Source organism: Miniopterus natalensis, chromosome 1, assembly GCF_054644295.1.
Source record: "Miniopterus natalensis isolate mMinNat1 chromosome 1, mMinNat1.hap1, whole genome shotgun sequence".
NCBI lineage: Eukaryota > Metazoa > Chordata > Mammalia > Chiroptera > Miniopteridae > Miniopterus > Miniopterus natalensis.
Genome location: NC_142081.1, coordinates 125,236,607 through 125,260,080, shown reverse-complemented (window position 1 = coordinate 125,260,080; position 23,474 = coordinate 125,236,607). Strand labels below are relative to the sequence as shown.

Here is a 23,474-nt window from a genome sequence, read left to right as displayed (position 1 = left end):
GTGACTGCCTATGGCTTGGGAGCTCCAAAATGTTAAGTATTAGCACTTTTAATGAACAACCTCTGCTGTACAGTTTTATCTAATAACTTTTATGACCTCTAGGGAGGTTAAATTAAGCAACTGAATGAAAATAAACTGGGATGCTGTCTTTTTACTTAGTCATGGGTAGATGTTTGGGTCAGGCAAAAAGATGATACTATTAATCCCAAAGTATCCTTTGGAAAGTATAGTTAACTTTAGAGGCTTTGAACTTGATTAACCTTTTAAGTATTAAACTTTTGAAATGTTGGTAAACATGACATTGAATAAAATTTTAAGTATTATTAATACTTTAGTAAGTTTAGATATGCATGACAATTTTATTAAAAAGATTGCTTTGGGAATAGTATGGAAAAAAAACCTTCCAAGTATGGAGAAAGAGAATAGATTTTCTACAGAAAGCTACCTTAAAATGTCCATATTTTACAGAATCTAAAATTTTTTCCAGTTTTGTCAGTTACAAAAAAAAAAAAAATTTTTTTAAGTGATAGGGACAAGTATGTTATTCTTAAATTATGGAGATACACAAGAAATCTGACATTATATATAAGAGCTTTGAAACTAGAAGGCATACTTCTCTTAAAAATGATTCTACGATAATATGTATTGATAACTGCTAATACAATAAACACTCAAATTTTAGTACAGTATGTGGAAAATATGCTTAACTGTTTAAATTTTATGATATAACCTGGATTTGGCTGGATAGAAACTTATACTGTGCTTCTGAAGATTTGGCAATGGGAAGGAAGAAGTTTGTAAACCAGATATTAATATACTCACATTTAAAAACTGATGCTTTCCACTTCAGACTATCTTTTGGTACTTACTTTGTTGGAGAGACACAATTTACATATAAAAGCTATGTGTTCTAAAATGATACAGAAAAATATTTATACATAATATTAGCAAAATACTTGGGATTATGCTAAATTAAAAGGTTTAAGAATATTACTTTATTTACTTTTGAGCTTTCCACACAGTATCTGTTTTTCCTTCTGTTTGTAACTTCAGAGATAGACTATTTGTGTTTTGACCTTTACTTTTCTCTTTATTTTTTGCTGTGGGCTTTAAAAATAATAAATATTTCTTACTGAGAGTCCCCCTCTCTTTGTTCTGCTATTGGAGGTGATATACAGTGCTCAAATTCTTTGTTGGTTGCCTTTGACTAATACTTTTCAGCGGCCCCGGGCTCAGCTCCTGGTTCCCAGTATGGCACAATGACCAGGCAGATTTCTCGACACAACTCTACCACTTCCTCGACATCTTCTGGTGGATACAGACGAACTCCCTCTGTGACTGCTCAATTTTCTGCTCAGCCTCATGTTAATGGAGGTCCACTTTATTCTCAGAATTCAAGTAAGCTTGTGCTTTACAGGCGTACAGCACCAGTGAGCTCCTTTTGAAGGAAATTACTTGAAACTTATTTTTGCCAGTGATAGACAACAATTGAAACCATACTATTTCATATTTATTTTTGCTTTAGGAAGTTGTTCTTGAATCATACCATTAAAAAAATAATTGCCTATCACTTTCTCTTAAATAATTCAGGCTTAGTGTACTTGTATACTAAAATTTAACTGATGCTTTAATATGATATTTTTATTACTATAAATAGAACTAGAAAAGAAAAACACTGAAATTAATTAAGCTGAATTAATTTTTATTGGCATATTTGAGGCTATTTAATAACAGTAAAATTTAAAACACCGTGATTGTTTTTCTTTAACATAACAAAATTGCTGGCTATCACTTTTAAGCTTGTTAACTTATACTGAAATGAGTTTAAAACCATTAAAAAAACGTTAGTGATGTTTGCTTATTCTGTCTCTAAATAATTATAACAGTGGGGAGGATTTTAAAAAATTTCTTGGTCACCTCAAATTGCACATCTCAACACTAACTGCAATCAGTGTTAAAAAGCTAATAAGATTAGAAAACAGATTGGGCATATAATGTCAGGAAGTTTGAATTGCTTGGGGGTAGTCATTAATTTCACTTTCTGTATCAAGATGCTTCAGAAAGGAAAAACAGATAAATAGATCTGAAATGAGCCTATTGTCCAATATTTGTTACTGGCTTGGAGGGTGATCGCTGGGACTAGACTGAAACACACTTTCCCCACATAGATTTTGTAGCTACTTTCTAGAGTTGCATGTTCTATTAGTTGACTTAGAAAACACTGAGTAAAATTGGTAGTTAAAGAATAGTCATGGGGATATAAAGTACAGCCTAGGGAATATAGTCAATAATATTGTAATGGTTATATATAGTATCAAATGGGTACTAGATTTATTGGGGTGATCACTTCATAAGTTATATAAATATCTAATCATGTGGTTGTAAACCTAAAACTAATATAATATTGTATGTCAACTGTAATTTAAAAATAAAAAAGTATTAAAAGAAAATTTAAAAACTGAATACTCCCATATTTACATAGGAAGTTGGTTTAAGTTCTTTTTATTTATAATGCATGTTTTGAACATGTATTTTAAAGCAGAGCTGGGGGAAAGTTATCTTACTTGTTTTTGTTTTTTGTTTAAATTTTAGAGTTAAAAATTGTATTATAGCAAAAAAATTAAAAGAATTGAAAACCACTTTAGCAAAAATGTCAGAATTCACAGATAATCCTGAAATTTATACAGTCTTTTTCTAGACTAACATTTTCATCCAAACTATGAAGGAATTTTACCTCGCATTTTCCTTGGTCTCCTTTAGTAGTAAAATGTAGCTAGGGTCTGAATATTCCACAGATTATCTGATTATTAACCTCACTAGTTCTATGAACTTCTTTCATATTACACTGCATTTTTAGATCCCATCTTTATGTTATTTTTTTTCTTTTCCTCAGTTGGACGTTTAATTTACTCTGCAAATAGGGGTTTTGGTGATTCTTCACCTAACCCGTGTGTGTGTAGTTTTAACAGTACTTGGGTGGGTTGCTTATTCGCAGATAAGACATTTTTATTACTGACTGTCTATCTTTTGGATATGGTAAAGTAAATTTAGCTTCAAATTTTAATATATTATTATGTGTTGTTAAATTAATTATCCTTTCATCTGAGTTACTGTTGGTGTTGTAATAGTAGATGTAAATGTTTTTAGTGTTTTGATGTGCATATTTCCTCTTCTTTCTCAATGTGTGGTAATGATCAGTATCTTCACAGCGAAGCTTTTCTTTTTCTTTACATACTAACCAGCATGGCTAGTTATTAAGGGTTGTTTCTAGAAAAAATACTTTAGGTTTGTGGGAGTTTTTTAAAATAAAAAACTGTAACATTTTATTCATTTAAGAGTCTTCTCTGTACAAAGTTTCAGAATGAACAAGGACCAACTCTGAATTGCATGGTATTTTTAGCCATACAATGAATATTAATTACTTTAAGGTATTGCTTCTCTGAACACTGAACGTCTTTCCAATTTTTATTCTTACCAGCAAAATTTTTAACTTGGAATAATTGAAGCAACCTTTCGATTACATGATCCTTGGGAACCAATAAATTGTTTTTTCTCTGTCAATTAGTGTCACTTGTTGTGAACCAGTAAACTGAATTTTGTGACCTGTTCCTATTGACTTTTTGGAGCAATCTTTGGCAATTACTGTCTTGTTAAAATGAGACAAAGTGGTAAACATGTATATTTACTTTTAGTTTGTTAATAATTTTTAATACATTTGCTGCCCACATGAGCATTTGGTATTTATTTCTTATAAATTATGTCCTCTCCAGAAAGAAGTTGGAATATTTTTTCAGCTACTAATGATTTGTTAAAAATTACTTAAATGCAAATAATTGCATATTTTAAACTATTCTTAGATCAGGTTTCTTTTTATCAGAACAGTGATAAAAAGAAAGAGGATCACTTTTTTTTTTTTTTGAGGGAGATCTTATTCCCTGAAACTCAGCAAACAATTAACATGGTATATGGAGCACTCTTATTCCCTAGTACATTTAGGAGTGATGTCCTTAAAGTTGTCAACTTAGAGAGTAGTAATAACCTTGTTTTACAAACAAGCTTTTTTTCCCTGGAGAGCTGTGTGTAAATTTATATATATGTATATCTGTATATATAAAGAACTGTCTTTAAAGGAAGCCTGCGATTAATGTAGGTGTTTATATATGGAATAAATAGCTATTTCATAACATATTTGGGTTCTAATTTACATTACCCTAAGCCTATTTGGTTATAGAAATATGGCAGAGATACAATATCCTAGAAACCTCTTACCAGTATTTCACTTTAAACTTTTTTTAAAGTCTTTCCTTAGAATTTGAAGTTTTTATTGCATGAAAGTGAATGTGAGGGTAAATTTAAATTTCCCCAAACAATAAAATTAGGATTAAATTAGATGTATTTGTTTTTTTTAATAAAATTAGCCAGTTGGCTAAACAACCCAGCTTTAGATTTTCTTGTGTGTAATGAACTTGAAGGTTCTGCAGGTTTTTGTTTTTGTTTTGTTTTGTTTCATTTGCAAACTGTTCTTTGCATACTTATGTTTGTGGTCCTTGTAACTGACTTCTGCTTTTTGTTTCCTTTTCTTTCCTTTATTTGTTTTACTTCCCCCATACTGTGTGTTGCTATCAGTTTCTATTGCTCCACCCCCTCCCCCCATGCCTCAGTTGACTCCACAGATACCTCTCACAGGCTTCGTGGCCAGGGTGCAGGAAAACAGTAAGTTTGGAAAAACTGAGCTATCAAAGGGTATAGAGGCTGTCTTCTCTAGCATGCATGGCTGCTGAGTCATCATTTTCCTTACTCTTATTGAGAAGCTAATCTTATCTTGAAAATAGGTGCAGATATGTTATTGAAACTGAAGAGCACGATCTTTAGTTTTTTCTCTTGTGTGCATGATTACTGACCTCTATATAAATTTCAAAACTGCAACTTTCTTACGTATTTTCATTACCTTAAACATGAAATCTGATCTTTACAGATTCTTAAGGAAAGTATAATGAAACACAAAGGAAACTACTAGCTTCCAATAATTATTAGAGGAATTAGTTAGAAAGAAAACATTTGGTATTCAGTTGCTCCCAAATGCATCTATAGATTGTTACACTGTGAGATTTAATTTGTAGCTTAATTGTGACAGGTGTGTTTTGTTTTTTTCTTTAGTTACAAAAAATATTTGGAGAATGCTTTGTAGCTTTCCTTAGATTTTGATACATGAATAGTTTTTAACAGGTTCATTGTTAGGATAAGAACGAACCTGCAAGAATAAGTAAATTACATCCATGATATCTATTCATATGAGTGATTGTCATTATAGAATCCTCTTCATGTTTTGTCTATAGCTACATGCAGGCCCATGAGGATTATTTAGGAATATGCAAATCTGTCATTTTTTTTTAGGGCTTCTCTGAAGGAAGGTCAGAGAGTTTTGGAAATTCTTTTAAATATATAGATTTATATTACTGGCTGATTACTTTAAGGTTCTGGAAGATGTATAATCCTAGTTACATGATCATAGTGAATGTTATTTGGCAAAATGAAGAATACCACTATCACAAATTTTATTATGGCAAAATAGCTGTTGAGATTAAGATGGTAAGGTGGTCTAGTAACAATTTGCTTTATTTGGGACCATCACCATCCAAATAAATCTCAGAGTTGTTTGAATAAATGTGTAACCCACTTGATCAACCCATCTCCCAGGAGAATACATTGTGGCAAATTCCATTGTTCAGCTTTTGCTGACCCTTTTGTGTTATTCTACCTATTTCCTCCCTTCCTCCCGGCAAGTATTTGTTAATTTAGTGTTATGTGTTAGTCTTTGGGAAGAATACAAATAGTCTCAGACAAAGTCCTTACCTGTAAGAAACGTATGATTTAATGGACATTTTATAAAACACTGCAGTTTCAAAATTCTGAAATTTCTGAGTGTAAACCAACTTTGAAATTTGTTTGAAAACTCTGTGTTTAAGCATACATAAATAAGTGAATCTTATTTAAAAAAATAAAACAATAAGGGTAAATTGCCGGTCTTTAATACTGTAAGACAAGTTTAAAAATTAAGCCAGTTAAACCTTTTGAACTGCCTTACAGCCAAGAAATTTTAGGAACTGTTTAAAAATAACCATAATGAACATTCATTTAGTAGGTGCAAAGCTCATTGGTAACTTTAAATAGAAATTCAGAATTAATGTACATCATTCCAGGCATGCCTGGCCTTTGCTAAGGAGCCCATGGTACTAGTTTAGTTCTTTTCACCATCAGGTGAGCTTGAGTCAGTCATTCTCCTTGTGCTGCAGGATGCACAGTTTCATTTGCCATCTATTTGCTTTGAAAGTATATTAGGAAGATTGGTGAGAAACTATGTATCATCAGCATCTTATACGTTTTATGAAGTACAAATTTTTATGTGTTCTCTTAAATATTTAGTTTCTTAAATATTGAGTTCTGCCAACTCAAAGCTGGTGTTAATGAATGCATGTAGCAGTTAACCTACTAATAAATGTATTTCAGTTTAAGACATTAAAAAAGTTATCAGTGTGTTTAGAATTAATATCAGAAAGCGTTTTTGAATTAACACAGGGTGCTAGATAAAATGTTATGCATAGAGAATTAGGTTGACAGACCCCTGCCCCTGTGTATATGGTTTGAAGATAAGTCAGTGTAGATTTACAGTAGTTCGACATAAAGACAATTGAGTGAAAACATTAAACAAGTAAATTATGTATAAATCAAGAGTAAACACAATTTAGAGTTTCAGGCAAACTATACACATTAAGCCAAATTAAGGATATGAGAGCTATGGCTCTTTGATGTCAGGATGGTTTTGTGCCCATTTTATTCTCCTCTCAATAATAATAGAAAGCGTTAAGGGTTATTTATGGGCAAGAATAAAATAAATCCAAGCATTCAATGGAAAAATAAATTGTAAACCCATCAGAATGAGTATTGTCACACAAGACTTGTTTTCTGGTAGCCTTTTTCATTCCCCAACAGGATAAAATAGAAATTCACAGAATTGAAGCGGAAATAGGGCTATTATCTGCAAATGTTTTAAATCTTTATCTCTTGGTTATATTTTCAGCACATTATTCCAAATGGGGTGGAGTAAACTTTGAAACCTGTATTACAGATAGATTATGACTGCTTTTTTTGATCATATAAAAATAGCCTTAGAAATTGGCATTTGAGTTAGTATATTGGTATTCTGAATTTCTTCCCTGCAGATATTATATAATTTCTGTAGTTTTATCAAAACATTTTCATATGTCTTTAACTTTTAAAGAAATGTGTGGGTAAGAAATTTAAATTAACACTTAGTTGTGTTTCAGCTTTGAATTCCTTAATGTTGGGAGCATGTTACCTGGTGTCATAATAGTTCAGTGAACACAGTTCTAGCCTCAACATTTTCCCATTTACACTTTTGATTATTTAAATCACACACAGCCATATACTACAACCATCTAGAATTGGAGGTATGCGTTGGTTTTATTGTTTTGCATGATATAAGTTACTTTCTTTGTATTTGTTTTAATTACTTTATTACCACAAAACTTTATTTTTAAAATTTTTGTTGTGGATGCATTCTTAGAATGGATCTTTAGGATCTCTCCCTCGCCTCATCCCATGCTTTTATTTTACTAGCAATAAGGCAAAAATGTGACCTTGCTTTCTACATTTAAAAAGTTGATTATGAATACAAACATTTTTAAAAATACTGAGAGATTTTCTACTAGTTTGGAATTATTTAATTTTCTATCATGTTAAAATTTACATGAAAGAATAGAAAAACCTATATATAGAAGCAGACCTAATACCACCAACTTTTCTTTTTTTCTCCATTAAAACAAAAATATCCACCTACTGGAGACTTACTTCTGGGTAACTAAAAATATTTAAGCTAAAATCAGGGACATGAATATTCACAATAAATAGTTATCAAACCATTAATGTAATGTTATTCATAACATTTACTGTAGTCCAAATGACAAAAGTGACATAGGCTTATTTAAGGAGCTAAGCTAACTAAAGAGTGACATTTGTTCTGACCTGAGCCTTGGAATAAGGAAACTTTAGTCCTAAAAGCTTATAAAAAGAGATGTTGTCTCCAGCCTCCTACATCCATTGATTTGTTGTACTTCCTAATACCTTTATCTTTAGTTCATTTTATTATAACAAGTTGTTCTTAAGAGTAGTGGAAGCTTTAACACACCAAGCTTTTCTAATCATTGCATGTTTTCTTATAGTGCATGCTTTATATGAATTAGAGCTTTCTTAAATTCTTTTAATTTATGAATTTCCATTTAGTCTTGCTTCTGATTCAGATTATCTGAATTTTTTTTAGTTGCTGATAGTCCAACTCCACCACCACCACCTCCACCAGATGACATTCCCATGTTCGATGACTCTCCACCTCCACCACCACCTCCTCCAGTGGATTATGAAGACGAGGAGGCTGCAGTAGTTCAGTATAATGATCCATATGCCGATGGGGATCCTGCTTGGGCTCCCAAGAATTATATTGAGAAAGGTAAGGCACAGTCATTATTAAATTGGAGTAAAGGGAAATACCTTATTGTAGAATTTAGAGCTATGAAGAACATCTAATCCAGTGTTTCTCAACCTTTTGAATAACTTTACCAGTCAAGATGATTTAGTTAAACCTTATTTCCTATACATTCCCAATATGAAGAGAGGATTCTTTATATTTTAAATTAAAAGTATATTATAATGTTAGCTGTGCTTTTTCAAATGACATAATGCTTCTAGCTGGAGGTTAACTTGTCTGTCCACATTTTATAGATGACGCAACTAAGACACAAAAGAGTGAAATAATTTACTAGTCATACAGTTAGTAAAGATTTAAAACAAAATTTCTAAGCACTTACAGTAAAAGCAGAAACCTTTCATATCTAAATATTTTAAAATCTATTGGGATTATCATGAGGAAAAGCCTCAATTAAGGTTTTCAGTTGGTTGATCTTACAAAAGGGAAGATAATCACTAGAATTTCATATCATGAAATTATGTATATCTCCAATGCCCAGATTTATCTAACTTTCCTGACAATCACTTTAATTATCTATTAAGAAACAGTGGGTAGGAAAGAAACCAACCCTGTTTTTAGAGATTTTTTAAATCTAATTATGTGCTGTTTAAAAATCTGTGTTTGTATAGAGTTCTGAAAAATGCTTGTAATTTAGTTGATCACATTTGATTGTGTTTGAAATGTATTCCTTTCCATTGGTTGTATTGGATTAACTGACCTTAAGCAGGTTGCTGTAGCTCTTGAGATCTGTTCCATTCTCTACTGCCCAAGTTTTAAATATGTGGCTAAAATTAAATTTTCTGTTCTCCTTTTTTTATATTTTTTAGCAGTAAATTTGTGCATATTGTTCAGGAAGTCTTGAATATTCTACTTTACATTTATTTATATTTTCATGTGGTTATGAGGGTGATAAACTTGAGTAGCCTTGAATTGTGTTTTTACTCGTATTTTCTGGTTTGGAAAAGCAAATTTAACTTTATGTGTGAAATTGGGACTATTATATGAGTTGAAAAATTTGGAATGATATAATGGTGAATACAGTTGTTAACCCAGCATGATTAAAAAATATCTTCACAAGTTGAAATGATGAGTCTTAAACCAGGGTCATCACGTATTTTTTGTAAAAGACCAGGTAAATGTTTTTAACTGTTTTTAAAAAATTGAGGTATAATTGACATAACATTACATTAGTTTCAGGTATACAGTGTAATGATTCAATATTTGTATATACTGCAAAATGAAATATTTAAAGCTTTGCCAGCCACATAGTCTCTTTTCACAACTACTCAGCCCCACTGTTACAGTGCAAAAGCAGGCATAAACAGTACACTAGTGAGTGGATGTGGCGGTGTTCTAATAAAACTTCATTTACAAAAAAGGCAGTGACTTGGATTTGGCCATGGGCCATCGTTTGTTGACCCCTATTCCAAATAAAAAAGTTGATATTTAGTAGGATTATACATCTGTATATTAGGATCCTGGAGAGTAGAATGGACATGGAATTGTTAATGGTTACTCAGCAGTAAGAGTTGTTATTTGAGAGAATATGTGCATTGGGGAGGGGAGGTTGGGTGTGACAAGGTTTCATTTACAAAGGTGACTTGGAAAATCAAAACATTAATTGAGCTCAGTACTTTCACCAACTCCTAGTATAAATGGAACTAAAAGCAAGAAGAAACAAACATTTTTATTCTGCTAAATGACTTTGAGGGTGTTGAGCCTTTGTCATGATTAGTTTAAAAGTCTATAGTGCTTAAAATTTAATCCATTTTGGCTCTGAATACAAAGAAATTAATATTGACAAATTAATAATTAATAATTGACTTTTTTATTATTACATTGTTTTCTTTGTTATACCTAGCAATCACTCAAATTCTCTTGGGTGGCTTTTTAGACAAAAATAATACCAGGATAATTTAATATTATTTATTCTTTATGTTTGGGGGTTTTAAAGACAACTTTATATGTAAGCTTTTAATCACAATACTATGATTCTGCTGCAGGATTAAAATAGAGGGGAATGGATTTGTTGAGTTTACTTAATCCAGTGTTTTGTAAAGGGAAAAAAGATTGCCTATTTTAATTTAGCAAATGATGCTATGGATTAGTACTTTAGGTCTCTTCCTTATTATAATTCCCAATTCAGAATAATTAGGGGATGTAGCCATCCTTTTTAGGGGGAAAAGTGAGTTCCAGAACATCTTAAATGTCTTAAGAACTCTCTATTTTAAGAAAAATTACACAAGGCAAATCAATGAAAAAAATTCATATCACATACCATTTAACATTTACTAGAAAATTACATATAATTTCAGAATTATTATGCTATGAAGGGAGAATGAAGAAATAATTAAATTCATGAACCAGTAGTTTAGAAAACTAGTAATTTTTTTTGATGCCTTTCCTTTCTATGACACTGTGCAAAGCAAGTGAATATTTTGAACTCAAAATAATCACAGATGCTACAGAATTGCAAATAGTTCTTTAAGTCTTAATAGGTCTTTACTCGGTTATTTCCCCTTTAAAAAATCCCATTGACCTTTAAAGTGTGTAAATACTCTAAAATATTCTAAATATAACCCCATAAATTAAATGAATATTTTCTTTGGATGAGTAGGATGAGATTACCTCCAGGTATGTGTATTTTCAAATTACATAGCTGGTTTACTGATTGGCTATGCAGCTTTGCAAATTGTTATTTTGAAAAATGGTTTTACATACGGTTGGCACTTAGTAGATATTTGAACAAATGAATTGAGATATCTAATAAACCCTAAAATTCAGAGATCTTCCCTAAATAGATTGGTAGAAACCATTTGTTTCTCTAGTCTGATCAAATTATCAGTTGGCCCTAAGATCAAGCTATTGATTTAGGTACATGGTTGGCCACTGGTCTACCTATATTTATGTATGTAAGAGTTAAGAATATTCATAAAAATAGTTGGTTTTGCTCTACTGTAGATTTAATTGGCATTTTTAAATTCAATTAAATGTTGGTTATAGTGCAACTCACTTGTTATTTCAACTCTTCTCCATAGTCGTGGCAATATATGATTATACAAAAGACAAGGATGATGAGCTGTCATTTATGGAGGGTGCAATCATTTACGTAATAAAGAAGAATGATGATGGCTGGTATGAAGGAGTCTGCAATCGAGTGACTGGTCTGTTCCCTGGGAACTATGTTGAATCAATCATGCACTATACTGATTAATTTTTTTTGCTTTTAAAGTAGGTTCTTACTATTACTCAGTCTTACTGTGGGACTATTAATGGTTAACAGAATTGTCTTAAAAAATGTGCCCATATTTTCAGGACATGCTGTTTTATTGGTATAATTGAATGTCTACCTTATAAGCATAAATCTTTGAGGCAGTTTGTGTATTGCTGAATAGCAATTTATACAAGAGGCTGTCCATAACTGATTATGCTTATATACTTACTTACACAATGTTAACTTTATGACCAGCTTAAATATTATGGGGGTGTGGGGTATAATATTTAACAAATCATGATTCAGATTGTACCATTACATGTTTCAGTGCAGCATGGTTACTAATGCTATGTCAGACTAATATTAAAATCAGAAACTTAAATGCTGGTGCTGGTCATACCTTTTGTTTAGACTCTCTCATTCTTAAAATATAACTATTTGTTTAAAGCATGCATACAAATTTATGTATTGAAATATACTTGTAAAAAATCCAGTGCTTCCAATTTGTGTAATATTTTCTTGGAGTACTCGTACTTAGGTCTCTTGAAATGAATGGAGTCTCTAAGGTTTCCATGTGAAACAAAACAAAGGGTTATTTGTAATGTCATTTGTACCTAAGTTTTTTTAATGAGTGAATTTGCATTATAAATTTTTTCCATTCACAAATACATAAGTGAACCAAAGGTTTTTGTCCTTTCCTTCACTGATTTGTTTTTAAAAAAATAAATAAAAGATACTGATTTATTGCAGAATTATGGTTCTATTTTCTCAGTATATTAACTTGGAAACAATTTTTAGCCTTATCTCAACATGTCCCAGTATCAAATGTGTCTGATTTTTGCGGATTTAAAATCTGAAAGTTATTTACAAGTCAATCTACTTAATTGATTTTCTAAAGTAACTGTTTTCAGAGCTAAGAAAATGTGTAAAAGTGTTCACTTCTGTGGGTAAAATTCTTAAGAATCGCTCTTGTAAGTCCTTCAGTTTTCCAGTGGGCTATTGTTCAATGAAAGTACATTGTAAGTATCTTTTACATACTGTTTTGTAGAAGTGGATGCAATTGATTTTTGAATAGGCATTATTTAATTCATTACCTGGCACTAGCAACATAAAAAGATTTTTAAAATAATTGGGGAAAAGGTGGGTTATATATTAATCAGTGAACAGGGATATACCTGACCAACAGATTTGTATTGCCTTTTGACATAATTGAAATGCAACACATGCACTTTGTGTGTCTCCTCTTAATTTAGGGGAGGTTTAGAGGGATGTTTTCTCTTGTGTATAAATTCTATATTGCCTAGGATATCAAAATAGAGCACTCAAATGTGGGTTTCTGTGTATTGAGGAATTGTCTGGATTTCAAATTGCAGTTATGTACTGGGCATGGTAACAGCATAGTAACTGGTAAGACTGGTGCAAAACATTTATTTCTGAGAATTAAAGACAATTGCTACCAAATCGGTGTGACTGTTGCATATGCATTTTGCCTTGTTAATTTTAAACATGATTTCAGTATCACTAGTGATCAGCTAGTTACCTTTTTCATTTCATTGTTTTCAAGTGGAATGTTCTCTCAATTTTGTATATAGCTCTTCTAAATTTTATGTACAGTCTTTTATAATAACCATTCTCCTATATGAAATTTTGGATACTGTTAAAATCTAATGCCGTGTGAAATGTAGACTTCACAATTCTCTGACATTTACTCCTACGGAAACAAGATAAACCATTTTAATTTTAACATTGATTATTTATTTGTGTAATGGCTTTACATGTGAACAGTAATAGTGTAAACAATACCACATATAACCATCAAGATACCTCGATTTGAATTTACTGGACTAGAATGATAGTTTCAGATGATTTAATTATTTTAAAACTTTTCTGAAAAACTTTGCCAATAAAAAGAATTGCTCATCATTAAGGTTGAAATGATTTTTTAAAATGATTTTTGGTTATCTGCACGTGAAGCAAAGTATATTCCACAAAATTTTTTAGGCACAGTCTGGTAAAATAGCTGCCAGAAATAATAGAAAGACTTGTCATTTATCTCTTGTGAGTACAGTTTCTGAGAGCTGTATGAGGGCATCTCTTTCTGGCGATGGTCGAAGTTTGCTGATCTCTCTTACTGCTTCATGGCAGTACCGCTGGGCGAGGTAGGTTGTTTGTTGCACACCATCACTCTATGAGATACAGAAAAAAATAGAACAAATGCATGTTACCTACTGGATCAGCTCTTGTAATTTATAATTATAAAGAAATATAATTCATTATGATGAATTAAAACATGTTTTTGAGATTAGATTAGTTAACAGCCAAACTATGTTTCTAATGTTCTCTGTTCAACTCATAGTTCTTGCGTCTTCTGCCTACTTCTTTTAGGCCCTTTTCTCTGATTAAAGCAAATTTTTACTTTATCAGCATGCAAAGCAGCTAACTCATTAATGTCAAATAGCCATCTATTTTCAATTTTAAGTACTAGAGTTTTTAAAAAGTTCTACATGTATAAAATATATAATAAATTTTTAAATGAAAAAAATCTAAAGTGAAAGTTTTAAAAAATGTACATAATAAAAATGTACAGAAGAGCTGATGATGAAAATCAACAGTTTTCTTCTAAAAGGCACCACCTTTTTTATCCATTGGGTTTTTTTATTTCTTAATTATCAATTTTAGTTATCTATTGCTTTTCTGCTGAGAGAGAGAAGGATTTAGCTCACCCATCCTATGATCCAAAGTTGATTATACAGGGGGTGGGGCAAGATTAAGTTTACAGTTGCTTGTATGGTAAATAATACAATAATTAATAAATAATAACAAGAATAAACTGTTTCGTGTACTCACAACTATAAACCTACTTTTGCCCCAGCCTGTATTGCTGCCTTTAGTTCTGCTGCTTTTGCCACTATGTAGTTTCGCTTTACCTTGTGTAGATGAGGAAGAATGCTCCCGTTCTTTCCACTTTCAACTACACCTTAACACTATCGGTTTGCATTCTATTTTGTAGCCCATGTTTTTTATGTTGGTTCTTACTAAAAGCTGACCACTTTACCTTACGGAAAGCTGATTACATTTCCATGATGTAAAAACAGTCGCAGTACAATCAGGTCAATAATTATTATTTCCTTCTCCATGGTTCCAACTTCATGATGCCTCTATCACTAAGAGTAGAATATTCCTAGCATGTTGCAAGGCCTCTGATTTTCTATACCAACTGACACAAAATAACACTTTAGTTGGCTATGCCTTACTGTACTACAGAACCCACTTCTGAATGTAATTGCCTCTTTTCTTCCTCTTTGGGAAAGAAGCTCCTGATTCTTAATATTTCTAATTCCTTAATCATTCTATTTGTTACTTATGCTTTTTTGTTTTTGTAGCTCTTGTATAACTGCCATCGCAGCATGACTTTTTATTGAACTCTTGGGTTCATTCCACTGGTTTTAGTACCTATGTCTTCCTCTTTCTTGGTGTTTTCACACTTTTGCTGATATACATCCACAAATAACTCACCCAGAAAATGTGTATTGGAAGCCAGCTTTTTGGTCTTTAAGTGTGATAATGACTTTTGCCTTCAGAGTTATTGGACTAGATATAGAATTGTAAGTTTAAAATGTTTCCTCATCATTTGGAAGGCCTTGCTCACTGCCTGCTAGTATTTGTTACATGGTTATACTGGTGCTCTTAGGAGCTTTTCTCATTTCTTCCCTTGCTGTTTATATTTTGGAAGATTTTCTCAATTCCATGTTCCAACTCTTCTTAGGAGTTAGTTTCCAGCCATTTAAAATTTCTCAGAGCTCATTCTTTTTCATGGTTTAAAGATAATACCCTGTTCTTGTTTTTTGAGTGTAGTTTTGAATCCCCTTAATTATATTTTTCTTCCTTGTTTATCTTAGTCTCATTCGGTGAGCTTTAATCAGCTATTAGTAATCCTACTAAAGAACTCCTAGTAGTCCATTTATATTTACTGAGGGAATTAGGAGCTCTGGGTGGAAAGGGAGCTAGAACTGGAGAATTTATTTAGAGACCAATCTTGGATTTATTTCCTAAGTGCTTTTATGCCTAGGCTTGCTGAAACTTCATTGTTTTGCATAAAAGCTACAATTAATTTCTTTTCAGTCCCACTTCTCCCTTCAGCCTTCAGTAATACCATTATTTCTGAAACCAGCCCCTCTCATATTGAATTTTTACTACTACTGCCAAACTATCCTCCAAAAAGGTGATAATCCATAGCAAATTATGATGCTTAACAGTAGAGAGTTAAAGAGAAATATATCCTTTGGAGGAGTTTTGCTTTTTGGAAATTTAAAAAATGTAATTATTTGGAATTCTTTCAAGCATTGTACTAACTATAAATCTCATACCATATTTGCTTACAAAAAATTGTTTGCTCACTTCATCTCTTTAACTAGATCAATTGGTTCCAAGTGACTTTAGATTTGGATCTTAGAAACAGCTCATTCTCAAGACAGTCATCAAAACTTAAAATATACAGAAAGATCTGGCTTCAACAGAAAAGGTCTGAGGATATGTGGCAATATATATGAAATAAGCTTATAGCGCCGAAGGTTCAAGTTTAGTTTGCCTATGTTGCTTTACTTTTTGAAGTTAACATTTTTTTTTTTGTTAAAAAAAATTTTTTTTATTGATTTCAGAGAGAGGAAGGGAGAGGGAGATAGAACATTAATGATGAGAGTCCTTGATCAGCTGCCTCCGGCACGCCCCCTGCTGGGGATCGAGCCCAAAACCCGGGCATGTGCCCTGACCGGGAATCAAACCGCAATTTCCTGGATTATAGGTTGATGCTCAACAGCTGAGCCACGCCAGCCGGGCAACATAACATTCCTTTCGTTACACCTTTAAGGCAGTTACATAGGATGGACTAGGAAAAGACCAATTTGGAGTAGACTGCTGTAATAGTCTACCCATGTAGCAAGGGTGAGGGCTTGGATTAGGTCTGGATGGCTGGGAGAATCGTCATGCTACTGATGGATGTGGGAAGACTGGTTCCAAATCAATGGGTCTCAACCCTGACTGCACGTTAGAATCCTTAGGTAGCTTTCAAAAATATTAATGTCCAATCCCTACCCAAGGCCAGTTAAATTAGAATCAGTGGAAAGAATTCTGGAAGAAAAATGAATTATTATACAAGTTTTTCCTTTTCAGTTTTTGTCAAATCAAGAATGGACTAAACTTGGTCTTGTATCTAACATGTAATATTATTGTTATTTATTTGGTTAAAAATACTTTTCCACATTGTATCTGTTGCTGCCTTTTTCCTTTTATAAAATAATCTTACCTGTAGTACATATCGTCGAGCTCTGTCCACGTCTCCTGGCAAACTGAACCGTCTCATTATCATAGCATTCATTTCTGGGAACTAACCATAAAGAAAGAAAACCTATTTATTGCTCCTGGCAGAATCAAATTTTCTAATACTAGTTTGTAGTAATACAAAACAATAGGGAAAAACAAAAAGGTGATTTGTTGATGTAGGGGAGCAGTAAATTGTAGCAATTAAAGAAGCAGACCTAAGAAAGAAATCCAATTTCCATGCCCAGGGACCCAGCTGGTATACAGTGTTCATTTTGATGTTCTACCTTTGGTCGAATGCTGAGTAGGAGAGATGAAGAAACAAAATACATCTCTAAAGTCTCCTGACTTCTTTTATGGTTCTCAAACTTTTGATTGCACCAGAGGCCTGTTGGGCCTCTCCTCCAAGTTTTTATTTATTTTTATTTTTTTAAAAAATATGTCTTTATTGATTTCAGACAGAGGAAGGGAGAGGGAGAGAGGAAGTTGAAACATCAATGATGAGAGTCACTGATCAGCCGCCTCCTGCACGCCCCCACTGGGGATGGAGCCCGCAACCCGGGCATGTGCGCTGACCGGGAATTGAACCACGATCTTCTGGATCCTAAGTCGATGCTCAACCGCTGAGCCATGTCGGCCAGGCTCCCCCAAGTTTTTAATTCAGTGGGGGTGGCCTGAGTATGCATTTCTCACAAGTTCTGCTGCTGTCTGCCAACATTTTGGGAACTACTGGGCTAGGATGAGGGTGGGAATTAGGCATTCTACTTTTAGTATTGAATTGAGTGACACTTAACAGCGACTGAGGTTTCTAAGCAGCGGGTATTATGAGCAGAGCTCTGCCTTAGCAGCTTGTAGAGTGGACTGGATTAGAGCAGCAGTACTCAATGCTGACTGCACACCGGAATCACTTGGGGAGGTTTACAGTACAGGTGCCTGGATCTGCTCCTAAAGACTCTGATTATATTGGGTCTGGCCCTGGCGTCAGGATTTTAAAAACTCTACAGGTGTTTTTATTGTGCAGCCAAGGTTGAAAACTTGAACTAGAGGAGAGGTAGAAATACCAGTCAGGTTATTCTAGTAAATTATAAAGACCAGTGTTAAGCTGATGGTAATAAGAGGAAAAAAGAAAACAGGCACAAAAGGCACTGAAGAGAAAAATCTATCTTCTATGATACTTAGAAACAATTTAGGAGAATTGTTGCCATTAACAATTAGGAAGCCAGGACACCATTTCTAGATCCAGGCTCTAATGTTGGCTGCCACAGACAGCTAAGTGAGTTCCTTAATCTCTTGGGCCCTAGCCTCCTCCTCTGTGTCATGGAGGACCTGAACTACATGACCTGAAATCCAGTAGCTCTAACAGCTTATGGTTCCATGAAGTAAGAATTAAAATGGTGTTTGGTTTTGGACACGTCAGTGCTTAAAGCAGTTGCCAGTTTTTCCCTGGCAGCGAGCCTGAGGGTGAAATAAGTTGTTATCCTGAAATCACCACCACCGTGTTGGTAATCGTAGAAGGAAAAATAGGACACAGAAAAACCTCAACCAGAGGATGGCAGATGAAGAATTAAGAATGTTCCTTTCAGAGCAAAGTATGGGTCAAAACAAAATTCTAAACATGTAGAGGCTGCCAACATGCCCATAATCAAAGAGCCAGCAGCCAGTTAGTTCTTAAATGAAAACCAGTAATTTGCTTTAGTTACTGGTTTTTAAAGAATAAAATAATTAAGTTTTACAGGAAACAAATCAGGAAAATTCAAATAAATTTTAGTGGTTAAAAATGTAACCACAAAATTTAACAGTTAAAAGGCATTTTTTATTAATACCACATTCCAAAATTGGATTTCTAGGTTATATCCTCAAAGCTGACGTGATACTGTGCTGGGCATCTGGTAAAATCACCTTGTTCATGGTTATGAGCTTTTTGTGCAATACCAACAAGTGTGGTAAAATGTGCTGACTGGATGGTTTTTAAATTCCTTTTACTATAAAAAGCATTGAGAAAGCAAAGTTTGGAAAAAATATTTGCATTAAGTGTGAATACATCCTTCCTTTGAAACATGTACTGTGTGCAGTGTTACTATGCAAACATCCATCTCTTCCCTAGACACTCCTCTGTCCCCTCTGTGTGTATGTGGAGGAGAAACAAGAAACATTAACAGGAAGAGCAGTTGCCTGCCTGCAGATTTAGTGAGAAATAAGAAAAGTTTTGTTGGCTCAGCCTCTGTTTTTAAGAGTAGGAAAACCAGCTGCGGATGAATCATTCTAACTGTAAAACTTAAACTACAAAGGGTCGATAAACGAGTAAGCTTAAAACTTGGGTCACTTTAAGGCACCAGCTAGTCACAATAGCAGAGGCCTGTGCAGCTGGTGCAGGGGCTGGTGATGGTGATGGCAGCTGAGGTACAGCTAGTCTGACATTTAGGCCTGGAGACTTAGCAAAGAAGAGCAGCAGGAGAAAGGAAAGGGTCTCTTAAAGGGTATTTGAGAACTCACTAATGCAGTCTCACAAAAAACCCCCAAAAAACCACTTCCATTTTGTTTCTGAAGATTCCAAAATCTGAAACCTATATCCTCTAAAGATTTAACGTGAGGTTTTTGTTCTTAGAGAATATATGTACACACATACTCACGGAAGGACACCGTCATCACTGGGGCCTCTCTAGAAATCCCAAAACTTCTTAAACCCCCTGTACCAACTGTTGTCAAAAAACCCGTTCAGAGAGGTGTCAACAACAGTAATTCCTGAGAGGAAGTTTCTGTCAAGTTGCTGGGTTCAACAAATGCCAAGTTCCCTGTGCTGAGTTAAAAAGGAAAGCCGTTTCCCAAGGTTGATTGTCTTGGTCCAGTGAGACTCAGTGTTCACAAGTGGAGAAGTTCAAACATGGATTTTCCTAATCTGCAAATCAAGCTCACCTGCCTATGGACAAAGAATACAAACATCTTACAACCAGCTACTCCACTAAGTAGCACAAGTAATGAAAGCTGACCCACGGACTCTTCTTTGAGTGTCCTCTGCATTTTCGGAGCCGAGCACACCAGTTCCGACTCTGTGGGAGAACCTCCTGGAGACCAGCCTTTATAGCAGTGGCAGTAATGCCACACTGTGCAGTAAAATGAAGAGTGGTCTTAGAAGACTTGGAGTGTTTAGCTGCCTGCTGTGCCATTTACTGAATGTTTAATTTTGGCCAAGTTTGAGTATCACTTTATTTGTAGAATGGACATACCCACCACAGGAGAGGATTTGTGAGATTAGAGGTAATGTATGAAAAAATCCTTTGCAAACTATGAAAACAGTGCATTTTCATTAAATGGAGATACTGCACATTGTTATTTTTGCAACTTGTTTTATCCCAAACAAATTTTTGGCCAAGAATCCCTTTTGACAATGTAATCCTTAGTAGAGTCTACTCCTGATGTCTTTCTTGAAAACAATTTATAAATACATATCTAACTTTCTGTCCATGTGCCACAAGACAGAACAATCAGTCTACTTAGGAAACAGGCCCTGTCCAGAGTGACTTCCTGCTCGGCCTCATTCTTTGTTCCCTTTTCTGGGGCTTCAAAGTGCCTTTAAACTCCTCCTCCCACTGTCTGCGGGGCGGATGGGAGAAGTGCTGTCTGCTGAGGGTGAGTGTGTGCCTCGTGACAGCGGGTGTCCCAGCGAGAACTGGTTTGGGGTGCTGTAAGCTTTCCTTTTCCTTGCTCTTTTTTCTAAACTAGCATTTTCAGTCTCTTGTAGATTACTGACAAATCTACGTAGGAGGGTCCATTTCCCTCCTGTCTTTGTCCATTATATCTGAAGGCAAAATTACTCATTACTCCTCTGTGTAGAAAAAAGCAAATTAGTTCCTTTTGAAATATATTCATAGTAAAACACAATCAAAAGAGGCATCCATTCTCAGTCACCTTCAGGTTTAAGTAGGACTCGGCTGTCAACTTAGTACCATGGAGCTCATGACAGTTACTTATGATTAAGACTGCTTTTTAGTAGACTGCAGGGCGCTTCAGGGAAAGGCCTGTTCCTCAGTCAACTCGATAACCTCAGAGCCTTGCTGAAGGAATCCTGACTGAGCTGGCCGACTCCCAGTGCACTCAGTTCACCTTATTCTTTTTTTAAAAAATATGTCTACTGATTTCAGAGAGAAGGAGGGAGAGGGAGAGAGAGAGGGAGAGAGAGAGAGAGAAACATCAACGAGAGAGTCACTGATCGGCTGCCTTCTGCATGCCCCTGACTGGGGATCGAGCCCACAACCCGGGCATGAGCCTTGACCGGCAATCGAACTGCGATCTCCAGGATCCTAGGTCGATGCTCTCTACTGCTGAGCCACGCTGGCCAGGCATCTTGTTATTTATTCACATTTGCTAACCAGGGTCTGAGGAGAAGGGTAATTTTTTAGTTGTGTAGATGGTTGCCAGTGACTGATGTTTCTAACCTCAGGCATACCTTTACATGACTCATGAATCCTCTGCTTTTTTTGTGGGTTAACGGTAAAGAAAATGTTCCTCACTCATGCTTTAACATATACAATGGGGTTTTATAAATTTTTGTCAGAACCCGGCACATGAATTAACGTTCTTGAATTCTGGGGCTGGTGAGTTAGTCTCAATAGGAGAAAAGACCTGTTGATAGCACACCTTTCACTTCTCGCTCTGCCTCAAAATCGTGAGGATGGATGGAGCCTGTTAATGAGGACAAATGTTTCCACAAAGTGCTCCCACATCTCGGAGCCCTCAATCCTCTACTGACTGTTGTCCACTAGTGTGTTGCCCAAGTAACCTGGCCCAAGTAACCAAGCCATCAGCCAGCCTCCTCTGAAAGAATTGCCCTGGTTATGGCTCTACTAGATAGTGGAAAAAAGATAATCTCTCCTTTTTTGGGTCAGAAACTGATCAAAAGCAAGGTCACTGGTTTCTATAATATGCAAATGGAATCACTGAGTTCTATGGAAGGCATGATTTATCTTTGTAAATTTTGAAAAAGCATAGAGGCAAAATCTCTGAAAGACTAAAAGTTACTAAAATTTCAGACCAGAGAGCTAATTTTTAATTTCATGGCATGGTGATGAACATCTTACTGCTTTGCAAAATAATGAATTAAATACTACTAAGATGAAATCTATCAAAAAGATGTCCAAATACCAGCCAATGTCCCATTTATTCCAAATGACATTTGGCACAACCAAAGCGTCCAGAGCAGGCTCCGAAACTGTCTGCCTTGCAAGTCACTGCAGCATCTTTGAAGCTTCCTAAGCTTTTCATCCATATTAAGAACATGAAGGCAGCTTTACTTACTTCCTTAATTGACAGCCCCTCAATTTGGAGAAAGGAGGAACTATGTGGTTCTAGCAGTGCGTTCCACTGACTTCTTGACAGTTTGAGGCAGTGGCCGAGGCTCTCTGAGAGCAGCAAACAGTCCCATTAAACTTCTAGAACTGGAGAATTTCTCAGAATTTCTTACGCTTGGAGGCCCTTCCTGTGCCTTGTTAAGGGGTTCTGAGGCACACCCAAAGTCCAGCCCTATAATTGAGATGTGGAAACCACCTTGTCAGTGCTCCAAATACATGGAAATAATCATAATGCTACCTTAAATGCATATGACACTTAACTTACAAAGTATCTCCATGAATATTATCCAGTTAATCCTCACCACAACCCTAGCAGAAGCTTGTAATCTCAATTTTACAGATAAGGAAACAGATAAAGTTTAGCGGTGAAATGATTGGCCCCAACAGTCAGTCACAGAGCCAGGATCAAATCCAGATCAAAGGTCTCTTATCTAAATGCTTTCCTGAACTCTCCTTATCTAAACCTTCCCATGGGCTGTGCCTGGAGGATACTGGTTCTGTAGGGCTGCAGAGGGTCAGAGGGACTTGTGGAAAACCTACCTGCTGACAAGCAAATAAGACAGGGCCAGTGGCTAACCCGAGCTTCAGATCAGCTGATGTTGGCTTGCCCATCTGCTCGGAACATGAGGTGAAGTCCAACACATCATCTATTAGCTAGTGAAAGGACAAGAGGAATGTCATAAGCACCACCATCCCAACATCACGGCCACGCTTCCCACTGTATTAACAGACCAGTCTTACAAAGTGGACCAACCTGAAAAGCTATTCCCACATTTTTTCCATATTGATAGGCAATCTCATGCACCACTGGGTCAGGGCATCCTAGGACAGAGACCTGAAACAGAAAGGGAATTCTGAGATAAGTGGCTGGCAGGCAGGAGTGAGGCAGCGAACCACTGTGTGGAAGGAGTCAGACATCTGTTCCCTTGAGTATGAGGCGGTGAGGCTAGATTGTGCACAACCAGGAAATACTGCGATCAGGAGACCAAATATGTACAAGTACAGCTGACACTTGAACAATGTGGGGTTATGGGAGCAGACCCCCAGGCAAAAATCC

The 23,474-nt window shown here is 35.0% G+C and overlaps 2 protein-coding genes across 4 annotated transcripts in view; one reads left to right on the top strand and one right to left on the bottom strand.

The window, feature by feature from the left end:
- Positions 1 to 13,679, top strand: part of ABI1 (abl interactor 1) — a 93,481-nt gene extending 79,802 nt beyond the window's left edge. For both annotated transcript variants that reach the window (XM_087825599.1, XM_016219412.2), the window contains 4 exons: positions 1,222 to 1,398; positions 4,627 to 4,713; positions 8,339 to 8,524; positions 11,581 to 13,679. In XM_087825599.1, the coding sequence (XP_087681725.1) occupies positions 1,222 to 1,398; positions 4,627 to 4,713; positions 8,339 to 8,524; positions 11,581 to 11,756 (626 nt within the window). In that variant the 3' untranslated portion in view covers positions 11,757 to 13,679. The remainder of the gene's footprint in view (positions 1 to 1,221; positions 1,399 to 4,626; positions 4,714 to 8,338; positions 8,525 to 11,580) is intronic.
- Positions 13,321 to 23,474, bottom strand: part of PDSS1 (decaprenyl diphosphate synthase subunit 1) — a 32,726-nt gene continuing 22,572 nt past the window's right edge. Inside the window, exons 8-11 of one of the 2 annotated variants that reach the window (XM_087825604.1) lie at positions 23,172 to 23,252; positions 22,958 to 23,071; positions 17,059 to 17,139; positions 13,321 to 13,942 (exon numbers count right to left, since the gene is read on the bottom strand). In XM_087825604.1, coding sequence (XP_087681730.1) covers positions 13,802 to 13,942; positions 17,059 to 17,139; positions 22,958 to 23,071; positions 23,172 to 23,252 — 417 coding nt within the window. In that variant the 3' untranslated portion in view covers positions 13,321 to 13,801. Of the gene's footprint in view, positions 13,943 to 17,058; positions 17,140 to 21,265; positions 22,590 to 22,957; positions 23,072 to 23,171; positions 23,253 to 23,474 lie in introns of those variants that run through there. The other variant, XM_087825607.1, reaches the window with a different exon arrangement.